At 35.4% G+C, this 22,479-nt stretch overlaps 5 protein-coding genes across 7 annotated transcripts; 3 read left to right on the top strand and 2 right to left on the bottom strand.

Moving 5' to 3' along the window:
- Positions 1–746: 746 nt before the first annotated feature.
- RB195_021387 (uncharacterized protein) lies at positions 747–2,816 on the bottom strand (the record flags this gene model as incomplete). The annotated part of the gene is made up of 2 exons (XM_064208101.1): positions 747–803; positions 1,845–2,816. The coding sequence occupies 2 exons, from the start codon at positions 2,814–2,816 to the stop codon at positions 747–749; spliced, it is 1,029 nt and encodes a 342-aa protein (XP_064063982.1).
- Positions 2,817–6,774: 3,958 nt separating this feature from the next.
- On the top strand, positions 6,775–10,258 carry RB195_021386 (uncharacterized protein; the record flags this gene model as incomplete). The annotated part of the gene is made up of 2 exons (XM_064208100.1): positions 6,775–6,834; positions 10,115–10,258. 2 exons carry the CDS (start codon positions 6,775–6,777, stop codon positions 10,256–10,258), a joined length of 204 nt encoding a protein of 67 aa, XP_064063981.1.
- Positions 10,259–11,116: 858 nt separating this feature from the next.
- On the top strand, positions 11,117–13,405 carry RB195_021385 (uncharacterized protein; the record flags this gene model as incomplete). The annotated part of the gene is made up of 7 exons (XM_064208099.1): positions 11,117–11,188; positions 11,256–11,404; positions 11,513–11,644; positions 12,289–12,397; positions 12,749–12,898; positions 13,154–13,235; positions 13,308–13,405. The coding sequence occupies 7 exons, from the start codon at positions 11,117–11,119 to the stop codon at positions 13,403–13,405; spliced, it is 792 nt and encodes a 263-aa protein (XP_064063980.1).
- A 1-nt stretch (position 13,406) lies between these two features.
- Positions 13,407–14,922, bottom strand: RB195_021384 (uncharacterized protein; the record flags this gene model as incomplete). 2 transcript variants are annotated; one of them, XM_064208098.1, is made up of 4 exons in its annotated part: positions 13,407–13,509; positions 14,331–14,432; positions 14,757–14,823; positions 14,883–14,922. In XM_064208098.1, the coding sequence occupies 4 exons, from the start codon at positions 14,920–14,922 to the stop codon at positions 13,407–13,409; spliced, it is 312 nt and encodes a 103-aa protein (XP_064063978.1). The 2 variants fall into 2 exon arrangements, with proteins under 2 accessions (XP_064063978.1, XP_064063979.1); XM_064208097.1 differs by lacking the exon at positions 13,407–13,509 and having other exon boundaries at positions 14,261–14,432.
- Positions 14,923–19,145: 4,223 nt separating this feature from the next.
- On the top strand, positions 19,146–20,953 carry RB195_021383 (uncharacterized protein; the record flags this gene model as incomplete). 2 transcript variants are annotated; one of them, XM_064208095.1, is made up of 4 exons in its annotated part: positions 19,146–19,243; positions 20,252–20,352; positions 20,406–20,475; positions 20,839–20,953. In XM_064208095.1, 4 exons carry the CDS (start codon positions 19,146–19,148, stop codon positions 20,951–20,953), a joined length of 384 nt encoding a protein of 127 aa, XP_064063976.1. The 2 variants fall into 2 exon arrangements, with proteins under 2 accessions (XP_064063976.1, XP_064063977.1); XM_064208096.1 differs by lacking the exon at positions 19,146–19,243 and having other exon boundaries at positions 20,310–20,352.
- Positions 20,954–22,479: the final 1,526 nt, after the last annotated feature.

The following is a 22,479-nucleotide window of genomic DNA, read 5'->3' as shown; positions in this document are numbered from 1 at the left end:
TATAAAATATATCATTTAATATTTTTAATTTGATAATTTTCTACAACAATTCGTACCTGTTTAATTACCATTTATTAGCCGTAAAAAACGGCCCTGGAAGATACGGGTTCATTTGTTTTGGCGCACCATTTTGCACAAGAAGTTCGATTGGAGCGCCCCAGCCTTGTGCGGCGCCGCATCTTCCGGGCCGTTTTTTACGGCAATTAGGAAGAAATGGACGGAATCACCCTCCTCTCCGTAGTCTCCCATACCGTATACGAATACTCCACCTGAAATCCGCACTACCTCAGATTCGTGGGGTGATGCCTTTAAATAACAGAACTGGTAACAGTGAGTCCACTAGATAATAAAATTTATTGATTGAAACAGAAATAAAAGTAAAAATCGTTTAAATAATGGGGATATGCAGCTACTTTGAAAAGACGGAAGAAAGTACATCAAGCGAAGATCGAGCCAAAGAAACTTATAAGCAATTTTTTAGTGCTGTTAAATGAAGTGATTCGTTTAGACATTAAAAGCAAAAATTTTTCGAAATTCACGAAAAAAAAATCAAGAAACAAAGTACAACAATGTGTCCGACAGTTACTAACAAGTTACAATAACAGAAGATGCTTAATAAAGACAAAAACAAGGAAAGAACACATTGTTGGAAGGACAAAAATCATGGAGAAGGGCAGTGGAATTCTCCGTAAACAAGAACTTTTCGTAATTGAAATCCAACATTTGCGCATTAGATCAAATCCAGGCTAGGATACCTTTAATCCGGAATCATCCGATGGCTCGTTGTTTGTTACTTCGCTACTCTGAAAAAATAGTGCTTTTTTGTCAAGGCTTTAGCGTTGAAATTATCTGTAATTGTGAATAATGAACTCTACATAGAACTCCAATATTTATTAATATGAAATATTTATAATATATGAAGAAATATATGATATTTTCACCCAAAAGATTCTTTTTTGCAGTCAAAATTTACTACTGCGATTTTCGATGCCTTATATTCTTCATGCAGTAAATTCCACATAGATTTATAATCATTTTTTTCTGTAAAAAGTCGAGCGCTGCAGATTTAGGTATGTATTGGGTAAATTTTGAAGAAAGATAAGCCAAGCCTTTCCCTTAGCGTCCTACATTTTTCGATGATGGTAGTAAGTATAGTATATAAGTCGTAATAGTAAATTTTCCAATGCAGGAAAGATTTTTTTTTCGTGACAACAATAAACCAAGTAGAAGTATTAGTACTATATTATGTACTAGTAGTAAGTATTATGTACTAGTACTGTACAGTGTATTATCAGCAATATTATATATAATATAATAAAATAACAACGCATAATAACTATGTATATAATAAAATATTTTAGTTAAACTTTGTTTTAGAGTGATTGGTGGGCTAGAGAACTAAAAAAAAAGTCAGAATAAAATGCAGATGAAAACATGTAACGAGTATTTATACGGTATAGTACACAGAAGTGATATCTTTCAAAAATCGATCAGTGCCTAAGGTCTTAAGGTCCTTATAAGGACTACTCTATTTACTATTTTACCAATTAAGTTAAAATTTAACAGCTTATTACAAGTACTTCGACTACGGTAGTGAAAGGTTTCTGTTAGGAATGTTACAACTTGATTATTACATTCTTTAGGCATTAAAAAAAAACAAATAAGAACTTTACCAAGTAAAATTTGAGTGAACTACAATCGAAATTTGTAACAAAAAAAAACCACTCAAAAGTCATTTCTGAAGAAAATTGAATGTAAAATTTGTCTAATAAATCAAGAGGATGTAAGAAAATAAATATTGAAATGGATTTAACAAAAGAATACTATAAAAATGTATCACTAACATTGTTGTGATCCTGTTTGACCGACGAGCATTCAAGTAGTACATCGACAATTTCTTCAGAACTGAAAAATCGTTCTTTAGACAAACGAACGATTCTAATTTCATCACTTGGAACAAATAAAACATTTTTCACTATTTCTCTTGAGTATTTTCGTGTAATTCGATTAAATTCGTCATATTCCATTTGTGGAATAATGGGTATTGATTTTTTCTTAATGGAATCATTTCCAAACGATAGAAGCATCCTTGATAGTCGTCGTGGCATAGTTCCTGACATTCCGAGAGCACCATAAAGTGACTTATTTCGTAGCGACTTGCTCAGCTTTAAATTTGAAGATGACGTTGTATTCTTGTATTTGGAGGCGAATCTGACTCTACGGGTGATATATGAATGCGTTGAAACCTTAGATCCTCCAGTATTGGAATTTTTTACAGGAACTCTTTCTGGTGATTGATCATTCTCATAGCTTGATTCATCCGCATCGTTGGAAGAAGGTGAATTCAAGGAAAGTGACGATAAATTCGAATCCTCAACAGAATCACCTTCAATTGGTGATTCAGGTATAGCATGTTGAACACGTCTACTGTAGTATTTTAGTCCAGGATCCTTGGATAACATTGGTCGTTTCTTATTCTTACGGAATCCAGAACTACGCCAAACATCCTGAGTTTGAATCAGTGCAATCTTAATTTTCGGTTGAATTGTTCTTAGTAGAATATAGTTGTCCTCGGATTCATCCTCTGCGACAACGGCGGGAATTTCGAATGATTGCAGATAGTCATTCTCAATGGAGCCATCAAGAGAAAATCGATTTGTTCGTGGATTTAATGGAAGAATTCCAGAGTTCATACGTCGTGTGACGGGGATTTCCTCATCACAATAGAATGTGTTCTCGTGATCGAAACTTCGGAACACTGAAAATCGTGGATTCACGCGTCGATGATGAGTTCGACATGTGGAAGATGCTGGCATAACACATATGAAGAAATGCTATGTAATAACAATTGGAGGTGTCGTGCATCTGATTCATCCTTACATAACACGTCAAAATTAAGATGACACAATTCTGGATTGACCACATGTACATCGTGTCCACAGCTAACTATGTAGTCAGATGGCTTATTTATTTATTTATTGAAAATACCAGCAGGTGTGCCATAAAACAAAACAAAAAAAAAAACAAAATGGAACAGAGAGCACTAGAATTTCGCCTGAATTTTACACAACAAGACTTGGTAATTAAAATGCATTTCTTATGTTTACACTAAAAAAAAACTAAAGTGCAACTTTTGATATCTTATATTATTTATTTTATTTTATTTTATTCTATTTTTTTAATGTATTAATTTATTCTTTATAAAATACCGGTACCTGTTTACTTTAGTGCGAATGTATGAGAAGAAGGGGAAAGATGCCTTTGTAGCCGAGGATCTGCACAAGAAATATAGAATAAAAATTATAATAATTAATAAATAATACTTTCCACTAATTTAAATGATAAAAATAAGTAATAATCTACAAGTACCTAATATGTAATAATTTATACTAATTTACATTTCGCCAATTTTGTTTGCCAAGAGTTTTTACTATTACAATTACTGCGTGATCTCAGTTACTATGTAATTAACTGATACAATTCTTCCTTGCCATTTTTCAATTTTAATTGAACCGAAAATCCCGTAAGTTAATCATCGTACAATTACTGTAATTAGAAGTGATTGTGCATTAAATCAATTATATGAAACGGCAAAAATATATTTAGTAATTTGAAGAGAATAATAAAATCATAACCGCTCAATATTGCCAATATTTGTTATGTGTCATCTTCTGCACATTCGTCAAACATCGAGCTAGTCGTTAAATTTAGAAAAAAAATAATTTTCAGGACTGAATTGCATAAAAATTACAAAATTCCCGAAATTTTACATGGTGGTCTTTTTAGGATCAAAACTGCTAGGCTTTATCTTAAACAGTCTCATACATCCATGAATTTGTAATAAATCCATTGAAATAAGAATGGAGTAAATGAGGGAGTTCATTGCAGGAACCGCGTTACACTGCTAGCCGTCAAAAATAAATAAAATAAAATTGGAGTATTGATCTTCTCTGATCTACAGATTCATGTCTATAATGTCAAATCCACGTTGTTAACCCAGTAGATCAAACTTTTCGTTCTAGAAATACGATGTGGACTCAATCGATTACAGCATGAAGAGTTTGAGGTAACACTAAATTCAACTCAGTGAGGTATGAGTTCCTGTTGGCCTTCTTAATCTTCTACCTCTTCCATTTTAATCGATACTGGACAACAGATGTGAGTCCATTGTTGCCCGTACTACGTGCCACCTGCTTAGCACTCTTGGCCTCGCCGATTGCAGACTCTTCCAGAAAAACAGGCGCTTCGATGGAAGTTTTTCTGGATGTCTGAGCCTTATAAAATGGGATGCTTTTACTTCTATTGTGCTATTTTTATGACTGTTGCGATTCTTCCTATTTCGTTCTGTGGTGAAATTATGTATGAGGGTTGTTATCCACCTCGATTCCCGTCTTCCTACAAATTGATCGAGCGTGTGCCAGTAGGTCCTCGATTCGCTCCGAGAAACTTAGGATAATATTTATGGATCCATTAAATCCCTAAAATTATTTTAACAACAATAGCACGTGCTCTTTTTTTTATTTCTCGGAAAACTTTTTTTTTATTATTTTACGATAGGAGAGAAATACGTTCTCCTGTCCCACAGATCTTACTTGAAGGAGTTGTGCTTTTTTAATTCACGAAATATAAAAAAGAAAAACTTTAATAAGTAGTGGTAGAGTAATGGAGGGATTTTCGTGCTTTTCGCCTTTCTACAGTAATCTTCTTCACTTTCCACTTAAAATCGCTTGCGGGCTACATCCGAACTGCAATTTATGATCGCAACAATCCGCGTGGCACTTTACACTCACTCGTTGGTCATCCTTGACCTGTTGACCCATTTCGCCCCGCGTCTTCCCCCCACGATCCCCTCAACTATCACTAACTACGCCCGACGTTTCGAATGGATAGTGAAGGTTTTTCTTTTCCCTGTTTTTTCCTCCTTTCCTCCTACCCCCTCCCTCCCAACCAATTCTCTTTATTTCGCCATTTTTTTGACATCCTACAAAATTTTGCTAAGCTCCCTTCGATGTATAATAATGGATAAATAATCTGTTTTTCCATAGAATACGTAGGTCCATAATTACTTCATCCCAAGTTTTTTCCCACTATTACTTTGTATATTAAATAGTAAAAATAAAATGATATGTAATTATATAGTACAGTATAGAAATAACATAATAAATTATATATTCATGTATAAATATTTCGGCTATAATCACAGTTAAGCCCTCAACATAGCAAGAGTGTGATCCCTTTAAAGAATACTTACGGTAATAAATTTCCACATAGGACCTTCGCCATGCTAGAACTGGTTTCTGTCAGTGTCAGTGTTCAAGTAGAACGATTTCTTGCAGTTTCTAGGATATTTCCTCAAAATTTTCAAAGGATACGAGTACACAGTTTTAAGAAACATGGAAAGAATCAAGTACATAAGTGACAGACTATCCATAGGATAAGATCCTTCTTTTTCGAAAATAATTCTGTTCTTGTAAGTAAATGGGATAGAAATGTAAAAAAATTAGAGATAGTTCGAAGAATGAAAACTTCTCGTTAATGGATTAATTCGTTTGCAAAGTTTTGTTCACTGGTGTGCATCGTCTGTGACCTTCTGTTCCAGAAACGGAGGATGCCTGGAAACTGCGCGCACACATTGAATTGTTGGGAACGATGTGGTCACGCTATCCACGGTTATATTTTTGTTTCTTTTGCGACATATATAAAACATTTTCTTCTTTTTCTTATTTAGATAGAACATTTTGGTGGTACCAGTTCATCTATATCAGTTAAAATTTTTTTTTCTAGGTTAGATATTTCTTATCCGGAAAATGAGTTCGTTTCCTGATTCGTTTTGATGGGAATGGTTGCGCACAACTTTATGTGTTAGAATTTCGGGAATTTCTTTGAAGAAAATTTTAGAACTTCGAGAGAAAAAGGAGTAGGAAAAGTGGATTTTGTTTAGCAGTTGATCGTCATTAATTGCATTGATCCTTGATCGGACCTATCGACAGACAGCCAGTGATCTCTCCCTCTAGATCCGGGTTTTAGCCCCGTATCCTCGTAGTTATATTTATTTGAAAGTACGGAGAATTACAGTAATAAATTGCTGTTCGCTGCTCAACCTGCACTAATCCTTGTTCATTCTTACCAGTTATAAGTTCCACGCAATTACTGTAAAGAAAAAAAAATCAAACTCAAATTTATCAAAAAATAAATAAATCAAATCTTAAATTTATCAATAAATAAATATACTCAATCAAATTTATCAATACATAGATAAATAAACTCCTTTTTTTATGGGAAGAGTGTTGCCTGGATTATTGATATTTTTTTATTCTAAGACAGATTATATCCGGTTTTTTTCCCAATTTTTCAGCACTTTTAGAGTTTTATTCGATCTAATTTTAGCAAAATCCTTCTTGCTATCCACTCAGTAATGATGGTTTTCAAATAGTTTTTCAAACATTTTTATTATCTCTCTAATCGTTTAGGATCACCCCAACCTGCATATGTCCTTGAAATGTTTCGTTGCACGACTGTACGAAAACTTTGCGTAAAACCTTGAACATACCAAGTTTTCGTACACTTCAATGACATTAATTACACAGTTGTGATGCAATGATGCGGTTAGAGAGGAAATGAAAAATTTTTATTGAGAGAAATATAGCGACGAGTACAGTAATGGAAACTAAATGTTTTTTTTTGCCACATAAAGTGGCTTGATTCATTTGTTTCAGGATTACAATATTTAGGATTTCAGGAGAATAAGTTGAACTGAAAGTTGAAGTTGAGTTTATGGAATATGGTTACTCATTTAGGATTCGGCACAAATTCCTTCAAAGCTATTCGATTGAGGTTAGTTCAGTATTGTGCATTTGAGGAACATGAGGAATAAAAATAAAATTTATTTAAGATGAAATTAATCCAAAAATCTAACTATACAGCGATTTTCAACGTCTTTTTGTGGAATAAATCTTATATTATGTTTGCTTTACTTTTAAACAAATATTGTACGAGTTGGTATTGATCTACTGAAGAGTTTTTGGTGATTCTTGTCAAGATAATCAAGTGAAATAGTGTTTTAAATTAAATTGAATTTCAAATTTCAAGAAAATAAGTTGAAATGAACGTTGAAGTTGAGTTTCTGGAATATGTTTACGCATCTTTGATCCCCACAAAGTCCCTCATTGCTATTTGATCAAAGTTAGTTCTTTTTTTAAAATATATTTTTAGTAAATTTATTTATTTTAGATATGCTCTAAATGGGTCAAAGTCGACTTCGCTGCTGAAAGATTAGTTGACATTTAGGTTGATTGGATTTTCAACATATTACAACGGGGTTTTGTCGTAATACTCCGAAATTTGTCCGGACTCCTTTCACTTTTCCGGCGAAATCCATTTATAATCGAGGGCAACCTCACTGTGAAGTGTTCTGCGTAGTTTCGGCGATCTTTCACAGTTCACTCGAAAGAATCCTGTTGAAGAAAACAAGTTACGGTGGAAAGTTTAAGGTTTAAGGGTTTAAGGTTTTTGTGAGTTTAAGACTTAGGTTTAAGTGGTAGTTCATGTTTTTGTTGCTAGTTTTTCGCATCCATTCCAACTAATCAATATAATTTCTTTGACGAACTTCCACAAATTGGTAGTTGGGCTATGTAACGAGCAATTCACTTTAGTCCCAACTTTTTGTGAATCCGGAAAGATGTCACACTCATCTCTTGGAACCAGTTTAGTACAGATTGAAACTTACAAAAAGCACAACATTCTTTCAGAACAGAACGATAAAGGGAGTCTCAGTTAAAGTGGTATAACTAGCATAATTTGTATCTTTTTAAACTCAAATTTGAGGTGATTTATGTATGATATTTTATTAATGCAGTCAATTGCAGGGTGTACTTAGTGAAAACTACACGTATGTTGTAAAATTACAACTTAACCTCCTAGAGTGGCGATTTTTGTAAATGCCCTGATGAAACTTGATTTTTTTTTTCAATATTAAGTGCTCATGGAATGGAAAAAATCTATTAGGGATAGAAAATAGGGCTAACATAAAATGGAATAATAAAAAGAAAAAAATTAGATAAAAATCATTCATATATAAGCAAAAAGAAAATTGTTTAAATATGAAGCTGTTGATCGAGATGAGTTAGGCGATAATCGGGGAAAAGATTGCGAAAAGAGAAAAAAAGGAGAAGAGAAAAATAGTGTTTCGTATGGTTAAAATAAGGCCAAACTATTAAAATTTGACGTTGTAAATTGAAAGAAAAGGAAAGAAAAGAAAGCATTTTGGTTTGAGTTCTAGCCAAATTCTTTATCTTTCAAATTTTTTACAAATGTTTTTTTCTCTTTACTTTCAAAGTTTTTCCGACCATTTCAAATTCCAAAGCCTGATTCAAGGGCTTACTAGTATTTTATTTTATTTCTTTTAAAAATTGTTTATTTATAATCTTGGATTTTTCGTGGTTTTTTTTACAAAAACTTATTAAACACTTGTACGATTATTTATTCATGTATTGAAATGTTGAACTCGAAATAAATTCCTAGAAAAAATTCAAGTTTCAATCAAATTTCGGAAAGCAAACCTTAAAGGAATCCTACTTAAAATATTTTACACTTCCAAAAGGTTAGCAACAGACAGTTAGAGAAATTCTGGATGTCACCTCACCATTACAAGTTCATATCGTAGCCGAGTTCACACCAAATACCTGTTTGTTCCTTAGTGTTTTTCTTTACATAAATACCTTCTCTATGTTTTAGGATAAGATTCTCTTTGTCCGTTCTACCTTACCACTTTTTATGGTGAATTGTATTGCTAGACACAAAGATGTTTCACTTTTTCTTTTTCGTCCACAGTGGAACTATAACCGGTCCATGATCTTCTTCTACCAGGATGCAATTCAACGACGACATTTCTTAGTCTTTTGTAGAATTATATTTTCGCTGTGAAACATCACTACACCATCAGTCTTATTTCTGGATGTTCCTGTTCCCCTTGAGTGGATGCTTGCCTTCCACTGCAAACTCCTATAGAATTCATTTTTTTTTGTTGTTGAAATTTTAAAAGTAGCAAAGTTTCACATTGTGTACAGTATTCCATAATTATAGATTTATTAACTGGATTTAAATGGTGTGAAAGTGTTAGTAGTGCTCTTAACTGAATGAAAATTTGATTTAAGATATAAAGAAGACCTGACTGCCTTCACACTTTCCATAATAATATTCTGGATAAGGACCAAATTAAAAATATTATCAAAAATAGAAAAATCTAAGGTATAGTGGAAATATTTTAGGAAAAGATTATGAAATTTTGACAAATCGGTAATTAATAAATAAGTATGTGAATAAAATAATAAATAAAGGAGAATATTAATTTCAAAGCAGCTGAGATAAAGTGTTGAACACCAAAAAGACTTGAAAACGTCATTAATTAAATTTAGTAACTTTTAGTTTTGATATTTAAGTTATTAATTGAAATAAATTTAAGGATAATTTTAAGGGTAATAATGAATTTAAAGGTAATTAATTTTTATTTTAGTTCTTTTTTTCAAAATTTCATTCCACTTACATAGGGGCTTAAGTGTTATTAGTTAGGTTTTATTTCTTATATTCCAGTTATATCATAAAGTATTTGAAAGTGGTAACCTTATGGACCTCATGGTACCTCATATCCTTATGGATAAAATCAATAAGATTTTATCTACTAGAAAGATTGTGTTCGTGACGAGAGGTCAACGTAACCAGACGTACGGCCTACTTCTGGCGTCCCGTTGTTATTCCAGATCATCCCCAAAACTTGAGGGAAAACAACCGACCAGTTGGTGTGCCTGGCTAGCTATGGACTGATGTGTTCAACCTGTTATTGATGAGCTGCACCAAATCCACAGATTTATGGATAGTTCATGTGTACTACTATTCATATTTCTGATAGTGTTTTGGCTTCTCTTATTTAACTTTAGGTGTTTTTGAAAAAATAGTGTTACGGATGGAAAATGCAGGAATAGCGCTACTCTCACCATTAATTAAACCACATTATTTTTTGTTTAATTGAGAATAAAAGCGGAACTAATCATGTTGACCCATTTAGAACATCTCCATTTGGTTTTTTTTGTTGTATTTTTCTAATTTACTACTTTTTAAGGTTGAAATAGTGACCAGTTCTTCGACGATGTTATCGCGCTCCATTCTCTCGACCAATTCGAACCGTGTATTTGATCGATTTGTACGAGGAGTGTCCAGAACTTCGTATCATCGTCTCGCAAGGAAGAGAAGAATTGATGTTTAATCGTTTTTCGCAACTTCTTTTTGAATCAAAGTTTTACCTTGGAGAATTTCCCTACGTTCCACTAAACGATTGGTTTTCTAGAACAAAAATATCCTTAATTGCATCACCAGAAAAATAATTCACGTAGCTGGCTTCGATTATTTATCCATCCATCTATACGCTTATAAATATGTTATTTTAAGCAAAAAACGAGGTAATTGAGAAAGAAGAACCTTTTTAAAATATAACGATAGTATTTACTAATCATTAATTCATCATAAGGCTCTACGAGTGAGTAATTTCTTCCAGAATATAAGAATTTAGATCCAATTTTATCTAGGAATCTTTTCCCGCTCGTGATTCTACATTAATATTACCTTAGAAGAATTCAAAACAATTTTTTAAAAGTTTTAGGCGCAGTTTTAATAATACAAAAAAGTTTAATCGACTACTTAAATAATATTTTAATTATTTAATTTATATTCTTTATTCGAAATTTTTAGATTTATTTATTTTAGATAAAAAAATATCGATGATGTTTGATAGAATAACGTTTTCAAACTACAATATCTCTTATTTTCGGATTTGGACCTTTGAAAATACGACTTCATTCCGATTTTCCCGAAACTCGAACGAAAACTTGATTCCTATATTCTTTTCACCTTGAAATGCCCCACACGTATCTGCAATTCATTTCCTATCCGTTTTGCTGGAACCAACGTCTGGAATCTCATAATTTTCTCATCTAATCGTTTTTTGTTCACTGTTCCGTGATTTGTCGTCGTTTCCTGTTTGTTCTAAACATGTTCATCGCATCGTTTCCCCGTAACTTCAATTTTTTCAGGAAAAAAAAAATCTATTTTAAATCTTATTTAGGTCATGTTCATCGTGGTCTCTCTACTTGTTGCAACTAGTCTGGTTTTTGCAGAGGAACAGAAACTTTCCTGGAAGGTTAGTTTATCCACACATACATGTACTAAGTTAAATTATTTTTAAATAATATTTTACAATATTTTAGGACGATGATGGCCTTGAAGTGAAAATTATTAAGCCGATCAAGAAAGAGAAATGTAAAATCGTTTCACAAGAAGGTGATATTGTGGATCAGTATTACAAATTATCGGATAAGGATGGCAAGGAAATCGGCAGCAATTTTGGGAAGAAACCGTATGTTATACCTTTACACTAGAAGGATATGTTTTTCGTGGATATCTATACTAAAAGAAAAATTCTTGAAAATAATCACATCCAGATCCTTACGCAGCATACTTTCAGATACACATTCACACTCGGAAAAGGACAAGTGATTCCAGGAATGGATCGTGCAATGACTGGAATGTGTATTGGCGAGAAACGAAAAGTCGTAATTCCAGGTCATCTTGGCTTTGGTAGCAGCGGACGGGAAAGGTATAGTCAATTTCACCGCACTGGTCAGCTCGACGTTCGAATATGTTTGCTAGAAATAAAAAAAAAATGCTGTTAATCTTCAAGGTGAACTAGGGGGGGGGGGGGGAATTTGTGGAATGGCTGGTAATCCTGAAATAATATTGCACTGTTCGCGTAATGATTTAACTATTGTTAGTTCTAACAACATCCAAAGAGGAATATTATCCACATTCAGGGATCAAACCTCACATAAATCAGCGAATGTTATTGACTGAAAAATAATTGGAGAGTAGCTGAAAAAATTTGAGTGGAAGAGTGGCAAATCCTAAAAATAGTAGCGAACAGGGAGTTTACAGCAGAAAAATCAATAGCGACTAGAAAACAACAATATATTCTTTTAGAAAAGATAATAACTAATTTTATTATATATTTTCGAGACTGCTACGTCAAGTTTTGAATACGAGAAGACCTGTGCAGTGAAAAAGGCTATGCAAATTCTATTTTATATATACACAATACATAATAAGTTATTTTATAATTTTAATTTTTACAGTACAAATTTGCGCTCCCTAACATCACTACTCGCTAAATGTTAGGGAACCACATATAAGTTCTAGATTTAAAGGAAACTGAAACCTACACCAAATAATTTTTTTTTGTTGTAGAGACAGCATTGAAAAAGATCAAACTCTCTATTACACTGTACAATTAGTGGATATCTTCCGAGCTGTGCCTGGCGACAAGTGGGAAACCGACGAGGGTATTACGATTGAGGTAAGTGAATGATTAGTTACTGAAAATTCTTCATTTATTTGAAAAATCGGAAAAAATGCGATATTAATTGTAAAATAAAAAAGTATCTACGTATCTCGAGGTGATTATTTTTATTAGAGGTCCTACGTTTCTATGTCCTTATTCTGGATATCCTGGACTAACTCCCTTTGAGATACATGTTGTCACTTTTGAAATGCATCCGTGCTCTAATAACCAGTCACAGTTAAAGGGCCCACCAAATTGTGGATTTTCCTGCGATATGGATCTGAAAATTCGGACCCAAATTTTCCAGACAAACAGCTAATATATTGGTGGATTGTTTTATTTAGTTTATAGCGAAAATATGTTCAGGTCACTCACAAAATTGATGAGGACAAATGCCGTAAATCAGAATCTGGCGACACTATTCATCAACAATACGTTCTTCACCTTGAGGATGGAACTTTTGTTGACTCCTCATTTTCTCGCAATGCTCCATTCATTTTCCAGTTGGACAGAGGAGTGCGTCTGTTTCACTATCTCATGACGGTATCCACGAATATTCTCGAAATTTCTGGAATCTCACCACAAATTGAAAGAAATGATCAGATTTGAGAGTTTGGGCGCAGATTTCTTCTTTTATGCTCACGCCTATTTCAATGAACAACTGTTAAGAGTCCAGAATTGAGGATAATATTTAGTGATTCCTTCTTTTTCGTGGACATCGCCTCATAATCCTCAAACTATTCCATCAAAATAAAATCTACGGTTTTTCAGCAAGTCATCAAGGGAATGGATATTGCAATGACCGCAATGTGTGAGGGTGAACGCCGTAAAGTAATCATTCCATACGAATTGGGTGAGTTTTTTTTTTACCGTTTCTAATTTTCTGATCGCATTAAAAACTGAAACTTAATTCGATGAGTTTAAGGATATGGTGAAGAGGGCAGACCACCTCATATTCCCGGTAAATCTCGTCTCTACTTCGATATCACACTCGAAAAACTCATTAAAAAGGATGAATTGTAAACTATTCTAATCGACCGAATAGTGAGTGATCGATGAACGTGTACTCTTCTACGATGAACTCAAACTGACGGATTTCGCTCTGCCTTTTTATCTTCTTTTCCACCCTTAAATTAAAAATATTGTTATGATTGTGCTAGATATTCTGTTAGTTTTCTGGCCTATCTACCCGTTTAAAATCATATTTTGTTTTTTTTTTTCGATAAAGACGTTTTTTTTTGTGCCAAATAGATCGAGTCCTTTTGGGAATGACTACATCCTGGACACATTCATTTCACAGGTATTTCATTCATGTAATAAGTGAACAATTAGCGTTGTAGATAGGAACAGAAGGAATTACAACAAATCTGAAACTTTGCAGTCAAAACTATTCCTACAAGACATTCTTTGATCAATTCTTTCCGAAATAAGAGCTGAAATCCTAGAAGTGGAAGAAAATAGGCCCTGTTGCTCTACTTCATGACAATGCCCGACCTCCCGTGGCAAAATTTACTCGCCAGAAAATTCCCGAGCTTGGTTGGGCGGCTCTACCACACCCTACTTATTCTCCTGTCTTGGCCCAACGTGATTTTCATTAGTTTCGGGAACTGAAGCTGGATTTACGAGAGAAAAGATTCGATGATCAAAAAGAGATTGAAAGTGAGATTTCGCGATTCTTCAACTCGCAACCCGCCAGAGTTCTGGGCTTCTGGAATTGATAGTTCTAGTGAAGTGTTGGACATACGAAATACGGATCGTTATGATCATTATTTTATTGATTGACATCTACATTCAACAGAGAGTTATGATTGTTCGAAAAAAGTGTGAAATTTGGTGCAAAACTTTCGGATCAACCAAATATATAGACGAATGTTTTAATTAATCGTCGTAATCGTCCATAGATATGAAGACAGTTGGAAAGTTTGTAGCGTTCTTCCACTTTTCGCACCTTTGCTCGCATCCTTTTTTATCCACAAAGTTGTTTCTGTTCCCACGACATCCTCCGTAAAAGAACTCAAAACATGATCTTAACGTTGTGTTATATGCCCATCTGAAATGTGCGTAGAAATTTGAAAATGTAAAGTTAACATAAAATTAGATTCAGATTATTCATAAGCGAATAAAAACTGTGTTTTCTGGAAAAGGAAGCTGGGCGCTTTTCAACAAAAAGAACTTTGCGCACTGGCTGAATATACAAATCAAAGATTAACACCAGTATACGTTACAAAACAAATTTTCACGCGCTCGTTTACCAAAGTGAGGTTTTTCTGAGTGGCAAAAATGTTGCTGATTTTTCAAAAAAAAAAAACAGAAAACACCTTCGCTGAGAGTTTCAGAAAAACAAAATTAAGACGAAGGAAAGAGGAGACTTTACCGCTGGATTAGAGCTCTACAAGGCCCTTCTTGGATTGGTAGGAGACATCTTTTTCCGTTTCCGACCACTGCAGTTATATACAAAAATTGAATAATCATTGATAGTGAGAGAAAAAAAACAACCTACATATCAAAGAGCAAAAGAGAAGAAATAGGACGAATTTCATTGCTGGTCAGAGGCTCCAACTGGCTAAAACTCGAAAATGAGGGTATTTTGTAGGTGTTTCAACCAGTGTTTGATAATTATATTCATTGTTGTAAAAAACAAGTGGTGAAGTAATTGGAATAAACACTTCTTTTTTGGAATAAAAGCTCCAAAAGTTTATTGATCGGAAGATTTGGAATTGTTATGTGAAATTCACACTGCACTATTCATCCGAATGTCTTTTGGTGAGCGCTACATTCTTTTTTTTCATTGCTGTTTTTTTTCTTGTTGTATTCCTCACAATAAAACAATATTTGAAGCTCAGATCATTTTTGAGTATAGCTGCCATCATCCTTATGTTATATTACTCTTCATACTACTACTACCGTTAAATGTAAGTTCTAAATTGTATTTTTATTATTACTGCTATAGTTATAAGTCTAGTTACCGACGTGCAAGAGCGGACGGGTTTACGATTGGAATCTGTAAGGATTTGGCTGTGGCTAGATATAAAGAAAATTCGGCTCACAAATCCCTCCTTATCCAGAAAAATATTCCATGTTATCAAATAATGATTTAAGGTCACGACGTTTTCCAAATTATCATCCGTGTAATTTAAGACATTTAGGTGGCCATGGTAATGGTAGTAAAGAAAGTTTTGCAAATATTAACATTTTGAAGTGGTTTTCTTTAAATTCAAATATTCCGAAATTAACACTTTGGATTAGGACTAAGACATCTCAATCTGATTTCGCACATTCCCGTATAAGTGTCGAAATGCTTGCGGATAGAGTAAAATAGGACCTACTATTAAGATAAAAAAAATCAAGGACGACCTGGAACACAATAGTCTTCCCAACAATTATTTTCATTGATTTGAATTCATACAGATAATTTCTTTGAACAGATTTGTTGAAAATAATCTGCTAAAATTGCTCCAACTCAGTATTCATCAAACAGATTGTTTTCGTAATTTTTGATGCACAATATCTTTTGAAAAAAAGTGAAACTAGGTAGCAATTAATATTACTTATTATTTTACTCATTATTTTTTATTACTTATTATTTTTGTTTGGATTCTAGATGATAATACTTTCAAACTTCCTATTTTTTCTTCAAATTGATAAAAGTGCAATTTTTTCCGTAAGATCTCTGCGGATACCCTTTGGCGAGGTTCAGGTTAACATCATTTTTTAAATTTCATTTTAAGAATATTGAAGAAAAAGTGGGACTTTTCCATTGTTGCTCGTCCTCTGCGCGACTCCAAGTTCTAGTTTTACTCCTCGCTGGGTCTGTGGTAATCATTCTGGAAAGAATACATACAAAAGAGATCCAGGAATAGGTGGATGTTTGATTCAATGTTAATAAAATGGATAGTATAGAAAGAATTGTCGTGTTCAAAGTGGTCAGTCTAATTTTTGGCCCTTCACTATGCCGATAAAAAATGAAAAGCCAAAAATTGAATTGCTCGCGAAAAGCGTGGTAGGTGTATTTGATTTTTTAAGCTGTTTTTTGAAGTAATATCAGGTAAAAAAAACATTGAAAGTGGGTTACAATGTAAGGTACATACGTATTTTAGAGCGATCTATGATATATTTCTGACAGAGAGAAAACCACTTACACGTCTTGGAAGGAGGAGGAAAACGGACAATTCTTCCTTGTTTCCTTGTTTGACCCCTAAAGTGGAACATAGAGTTGCTCAGAGATCGTTCATACATTCGACTATGTAGCTTGAAGAAAAAAATTGCTCTTTTCTAATAAAAGGAACGAAAAAATCTTAACGCATAATTGCTTACAGCGCAATTTGTGGCTGTTTTTATTTTAAACTGTTTGCTATCCAATCATAATGTTTGCATGAATTTCGAATCCTGAACGAATAATGGTGCCGCGTTTGGATTTTTTTTTTCGTACAACCGCGCATATGCAGTGATAGTGTAAGTGAAGAATAAATGTGGTGCAGATGACAATACGTGTAAATCCAATGTAGGTAGAAAAAAATTATCTGCTTGATTTTTTTGCCCCGTTCTGGACGCATTCTGGACTTGCCTAGTATTTGCTGTTTTAAAGCAATTTAGTACAACTTATTCGATTCCTGTAGTAATTTTTTAATTATCAACCTGTTTTAAGTCCTTATATTGTGGACAGATTCTCACTGAAATTGTATATTTCAGGATGGCTATCAAAGGAGACTGGACGATTCATCATATTGAAAATAACGACTGTGGAGTGGTACTGAAATAAAGGGAAAAACATAGCTAACTATCCACCGCATCAGAATTAAGGATTATAGTTCTTAGATGAGCTAAACTGATTCCATGAAACAGTATAACACAAAATTTTGCTACATAAAATGTACTAAGTCGAGTAACCGCTAAATCATCTCCTCATGCAAATCATCATATACATTTTTAATTGTAATTCATTTCTATTTACTTGAGGTAAATTTGTTTTTTTTTAAAATCAAAACCACTGTTTTCTTCTAATACGTTCATTTAAAGCCTAAGATTTTTGCTCCTTTCCGTACTCCTACTTTTAGTGCATTTTAAATAGGCACAACTTCGTTTATAGAAGAGTAATCAAAACTATGTAATTGAGATCATGAGCTGCGTCATACATGGAAAAGATAGGAGGAAAAGGACCGGACTCGACCACTTTATGGGTCTTGAATTCGGATGTCGCGAGATAGAAGCCACATCGGACGGAACTTCAGGATTGGAAGAGGCTGGCCGTTAACCGTTAATGACATCACTCCACGAATCTGAGGTGGTAAGGATTTCAGGTAGAGTATTCGTATACGGGATAGTAGGTTGTGGAGAGGGGTGTGATTCCGTCCATTTCTTCCTAATTGCCGTAAAAACGACCCGGAAGATGCGGCGCGTGCACAAGGCTGGCGCGCTCCCGCCGGAACGCTCGAGGTCGTATCTTCCGGGTCGTTTTCCACGGCAATTAGGAAGAAATAGTCAGAATCACCCTTCTCCCCATAATCTACGATCCCGTATACGAATACTCCACCTGAAATCCGTAACACTTCAGATTCGTGGGGTGATGCCTTTAAGCTTTGCTGTAACAAACTCGTTGTCTGATAACATTTAGGTAAAGTAGCATGCGCCCACATGGTGGTCGATGAACGATGATGGCAAAATTAGTTCACTATGCATATTTATTCATTGCAAGGAGAAATATTACAGCACTAAAAACGATTAGCCTGAAGCCTTTTCGAGTTTGGGTCTGAGAGCATCCTCAAGACTAAAGCGCTAATACCGATAATGCGATATTTAACGCTGGCGTTAATCCACATCTCATCTCGTACTCGTCTGATTCGGGTCATCAGTTGTTCGAAAGAAGCGAGAAACAGGAAATGGAAGGTAGATGTGTCAGAAAGATTCTCTGAGCAGGAAACTTTTTGTCGTGCCCGGCACGACTTTCCCAGCCAGCCGGCACCCTTTCTCACGCGGGGCGCGGGAGACATTGACAATGGCAATGTACAGTAATGCTCCCACGCCGCCGCAGTATATAGGGGCTGGCTCCGAGCACTCAGGGTTCAATTTAGATTATATTATTATATCGCATTATAACCGCAGGGAAATAGGTTGGGGAGGGAGGAAGGGATGGGATCAGGGGGCAGGCCCGAGGCCTCAGAACGGGGAATTGGGGCAGGGGGGTGGGACCCTGGGCACGTGCCTGCAGGATTCGGAGGACCTAGGCCGCCGTTCGGTGGCTAGCCCAGCGCAGGCCCCACCTTATCTGGACAGTCGGCCATGGGTCCTACCACCGATGCCCGCCGCTCCTCGGAGCGGACCCGGGGCACGACACTTGGTAACATTTTATAAGCAGTCTTAAAAAGACCCGTTGGAATTGAAATTTCCAGCGATCAGTTCTTCGCGATGCGAGGGAAGAAATATTCCCGACTTACTATCGTGAATGTTATGTGGTCGACCCCCATCGCTAACGGTGTCAAACTACAAGTCTCCCTATCCGCAATTTGCCTATCACGTACGTATCGGAGGTTTGGGCAGATCCGGTGATGGAAAACCTTGACTGAATGGACAGAAAAGCCGATTAGACGACTGTAAGGATATTTTTGGTGTGCCATAACAAAGAACTTCACTCGGAAGTAGGTATGGTAAGCCAGCAGATACGTCGATATCTAGCCCTGCCTTCTGAAGTAGTCACGGAAAACTGTCCTCGTTTCTTCGTCACGTTAAGAGGAAACCGTCTGGTCGTCTGGTTCAAGTTGTCCTGAGGATGCTTCCAGATCCTTATTGGAAAGGGCCTCATGGTCGTAAAAGAAAGTTCCGGACGGAGTTTGTGAAGGAATATCTGAGGACACTGAGCGTTGGCAGGTAGTTCAGACGAGACATAAATTTCCGCCGGTTATGGAATATCGACGGATGGGTAGATTCTATGTGAACTCTGGCTGAAGATAGAACAGGATGGGCTCGGATATGGTTAAGAACAACGCATCCCGGCGAAGATGCGAATATCGGCACTGAGTCGTAAATTTCGCACCCGATTAAGTCAAGTAAGTCAAAGACTGGCGTAAGAATAAGTGCAAACAGTTATTGGGAAAACCTTTGAATCATCTATTCCTCAGAGGATTTGACACAATTGTTATAAATTGTAGATTTCACAATCTGTCAAAGTGCTCTTCGAGCTTCATCGTTGTTGTTGTTATATTGGTCGTTGTCACACTAACAATAATTTTGTAATAATTTCAATAATTTTAGTTTAGAGTGGGCTGAATGACGGGCAAGCGCTTAAAACAAATTGTTGTTTGAGCACAAGTGCATTTGTGGCGTACTGTTCAGTGCGCTCTTGAAGCAATTATGTGAAATAAGAATTGCAACGATTGGACTTATTGAAGCTGAGTTTCTAAAACACCCTTAAAAATTCAATTATGTCTCTGATTCTAGACCTCACGGAAACCCTCAGGGTCAAGTTAGACGCTGAATTCAATCGATCGTTTCATTTTTTACTTTTTTGAGGAGGTTCCAGAACGATTAAGATACGCCTTTGTGGATTTACAGACCGTTGAAAGATACAAAAATAGAATATAAGATCAAAACACTGATGCATTTTCTTTGACGTTGTCTCTAACACTTTCTCAGGGCATTATTGATTAAAATTATTTAAAGTTATTAAGGCTCAATAATAATCTGGTGGAACTGACAACCGAAACAGAATAACATGCTGTTAAACATCCCAGACAAATATTTTCGAGTTTCATGAGATCTGTACTTCGCACAATTATTCCGGGGACCTTCAACAATGAGGATTTCCTGAAAGTGCTCACCCTAATAACCATAATCTCTCTTTCTCTCATCCTCTGGAAGTATGAGCAAAACTTTTAGGACTTCTATAAAAGGACGACTGGCTTTGATATTTACCAAACGGATCATCTATCCAACGATGATGAAGTGCCTTTTATTTCTTCTCTTCTCACTTGTTCTAGGTAACGTTTTCTACTCAAGCCAATATTTAAAGTTTATAGTGAGACCGTTACAGTGAGCGGAAATGGAGAAGATTGTCTAGAGCCATTTGGAAAAACGGGACATTGCAAGGCTTCTTTCAAAAGGTATTCTATCACTATCACATCACATTAATTTAGCTTCGAAAATTTCATCGGTGAAGATGTTGAATACTGAAATTTGTTCGAATTTCGGTCTCGTAGATCATATCGACTGTAGTTTATACAAAACTGAAAATTTCTTCTTGCTAGATTAAGCGTATGTGGAATTGTGGAAGCGTCTGTGTTTATTGAGTACAGCAAAATTTTGTTTGCTAGTCTTCTAAAGAAAAAAAAAAGGATTTTCTTCACTTATTGAAGTTTTGGATTCTGCATTAGTTTCACCGACACTTATTGTCGCAAGATTTGAAACAGACATGATCCAATCTGTCACCCCTGAATGTGATATCCTTTAAATGTTCTGGATTTCAGGTGGGGATTTAATCCAGAGACAATCCGATGTGAAGAATTCATCTACGGAGGCTGTGGTGGAAACAAAAACAACTTTTTAAGTTTAGAGGAGTGCAAGATGGAATGCAAACCATGATAAATGTCGAAAAAACTATTTTTACCTTCTTCTGAGAGATAAGTTGTTACAAATAAATAATTTCGTCGGTAAAACGTGATTTTGAAGTTGAAGACTTGTACTGATTACCTTAAAGCTTTTCATAAGTTTATTCACAAAATGGGGCCAGTGTGGCGCAGTCGACTAGAGATCCATAGCCGCACGGACGAGGATTCGGAACCGCCCTAGTGCAAACCAAGGGGAACACTTCTGGGGTCAACAAATTGGTACCAGACTTGTCTGGGAGGATTAAAACACTGTCTTGATCACCGGCTGGCCTAAATAAGTCATTTTATAGGCCAACACGCGTTCCAAAAACATCAACGACCACGAATTGCAGTAAAACGCGTTGGCACTTCCCAAGTGGATTGATACGCCAGTGACTTTATTCTTCATCCTTTTATTCACAAAATATGTTACAATCCGGGAATCTACGAGAATCACCACTAAGCTGTTTCCTTCACACATTCTTGTTCGCTTATGAATAGGTGGTTCAATAGAGTAAGAACATGTGTTATTCCAAAAATACATCAACGCATATTTCAAGTCAACAAATGATGTTAGATATTATATGATCATCTACTAGAATACAACCAATATTCCAGATGCCACAAGAAGGATATCATGGCGGAAGCACTTTTACTTATAGTATTCCTTACTTGGAGAAGCTCAACAAGAATCCTAGCTCAAATCTTGTACTTGGTACATGTAACTGTAGAACAAATGAGCAACGAGCTTTAGTACTGAAGGAGGTCACAAAACAAAACTGCGAAGGATTTTAGAAAAATGAAACATGTAATTTTGTGTGAAAATTACTTGAATAACCTTGGGCACTGCTGCTCTAAACGTTCTAAATCATCATCAAAACGAACAAACAGAACATTATTTATCTCTTGGGAATTCAAAGCTATACATATCCTTCCTCGAGTTTCTTATCACTTGTCCCATCATTTGTCTGGGCCTAATATCAGGGATGCATCCATCCATATCCATAAATCTTGCTCGATTGAGTTCGGTGGCGGTATATTGAAGTAAGGTCTGAAGGGAGATCAGCTGTATGAGGATCAAAGCGGTCTTCGAAAGTATTGCACCTCCTAGCAAATACAAATGATAAAAAACGTCTACATGCACATTCTTGCGCCAGCCGGATAAAAAGAAGATGCACAGAAGATATTGCTCGATCTCATTCTGCTCACTAAGTATAAACCATCAGGTTCCATCCCCATGTCGAAAACTTGTGGGGCAGTCCATCCGCACAGCGTATGTCGACAAAATCGACGAAAAATAATGAAGGTTGATGTGATAAAGATTTATGAGTGCGTAATTGAAGCATTTGTTGTAATTACTGTGTGTAAATAAAGTATTTATTGTTGTTAACTTGCTCTGTAATTTCGCTGCTTGTTATGTTGTAGAAATCTTCGCCTTCTTGTCATTCTTTAAAGATATTGGTGGCCACAATCAGCACCTTTGGAGAGTTCTATAAAGGATTATTGGAAACTTGTGTTCAC

The sequence above is a fragment of the Necator americanus genome, chromosome X (assembly GCF_031761385.1).
Source record: "Necator americanus strain Aroian chromosome X, whole genome shotgun sequence".
NCBI classification, from domain to species: Eukaryota; Metazoa; Nematoda; class Chromadorea; order Rhabditida; family Ancylostomatidae; genus Necator; species Necator americanus.
The sequence above is the reverse complement of the archived record's forward strand: the minus strand, read 5'-3'. Positions and strand labels throughout refer to the sequence as shown.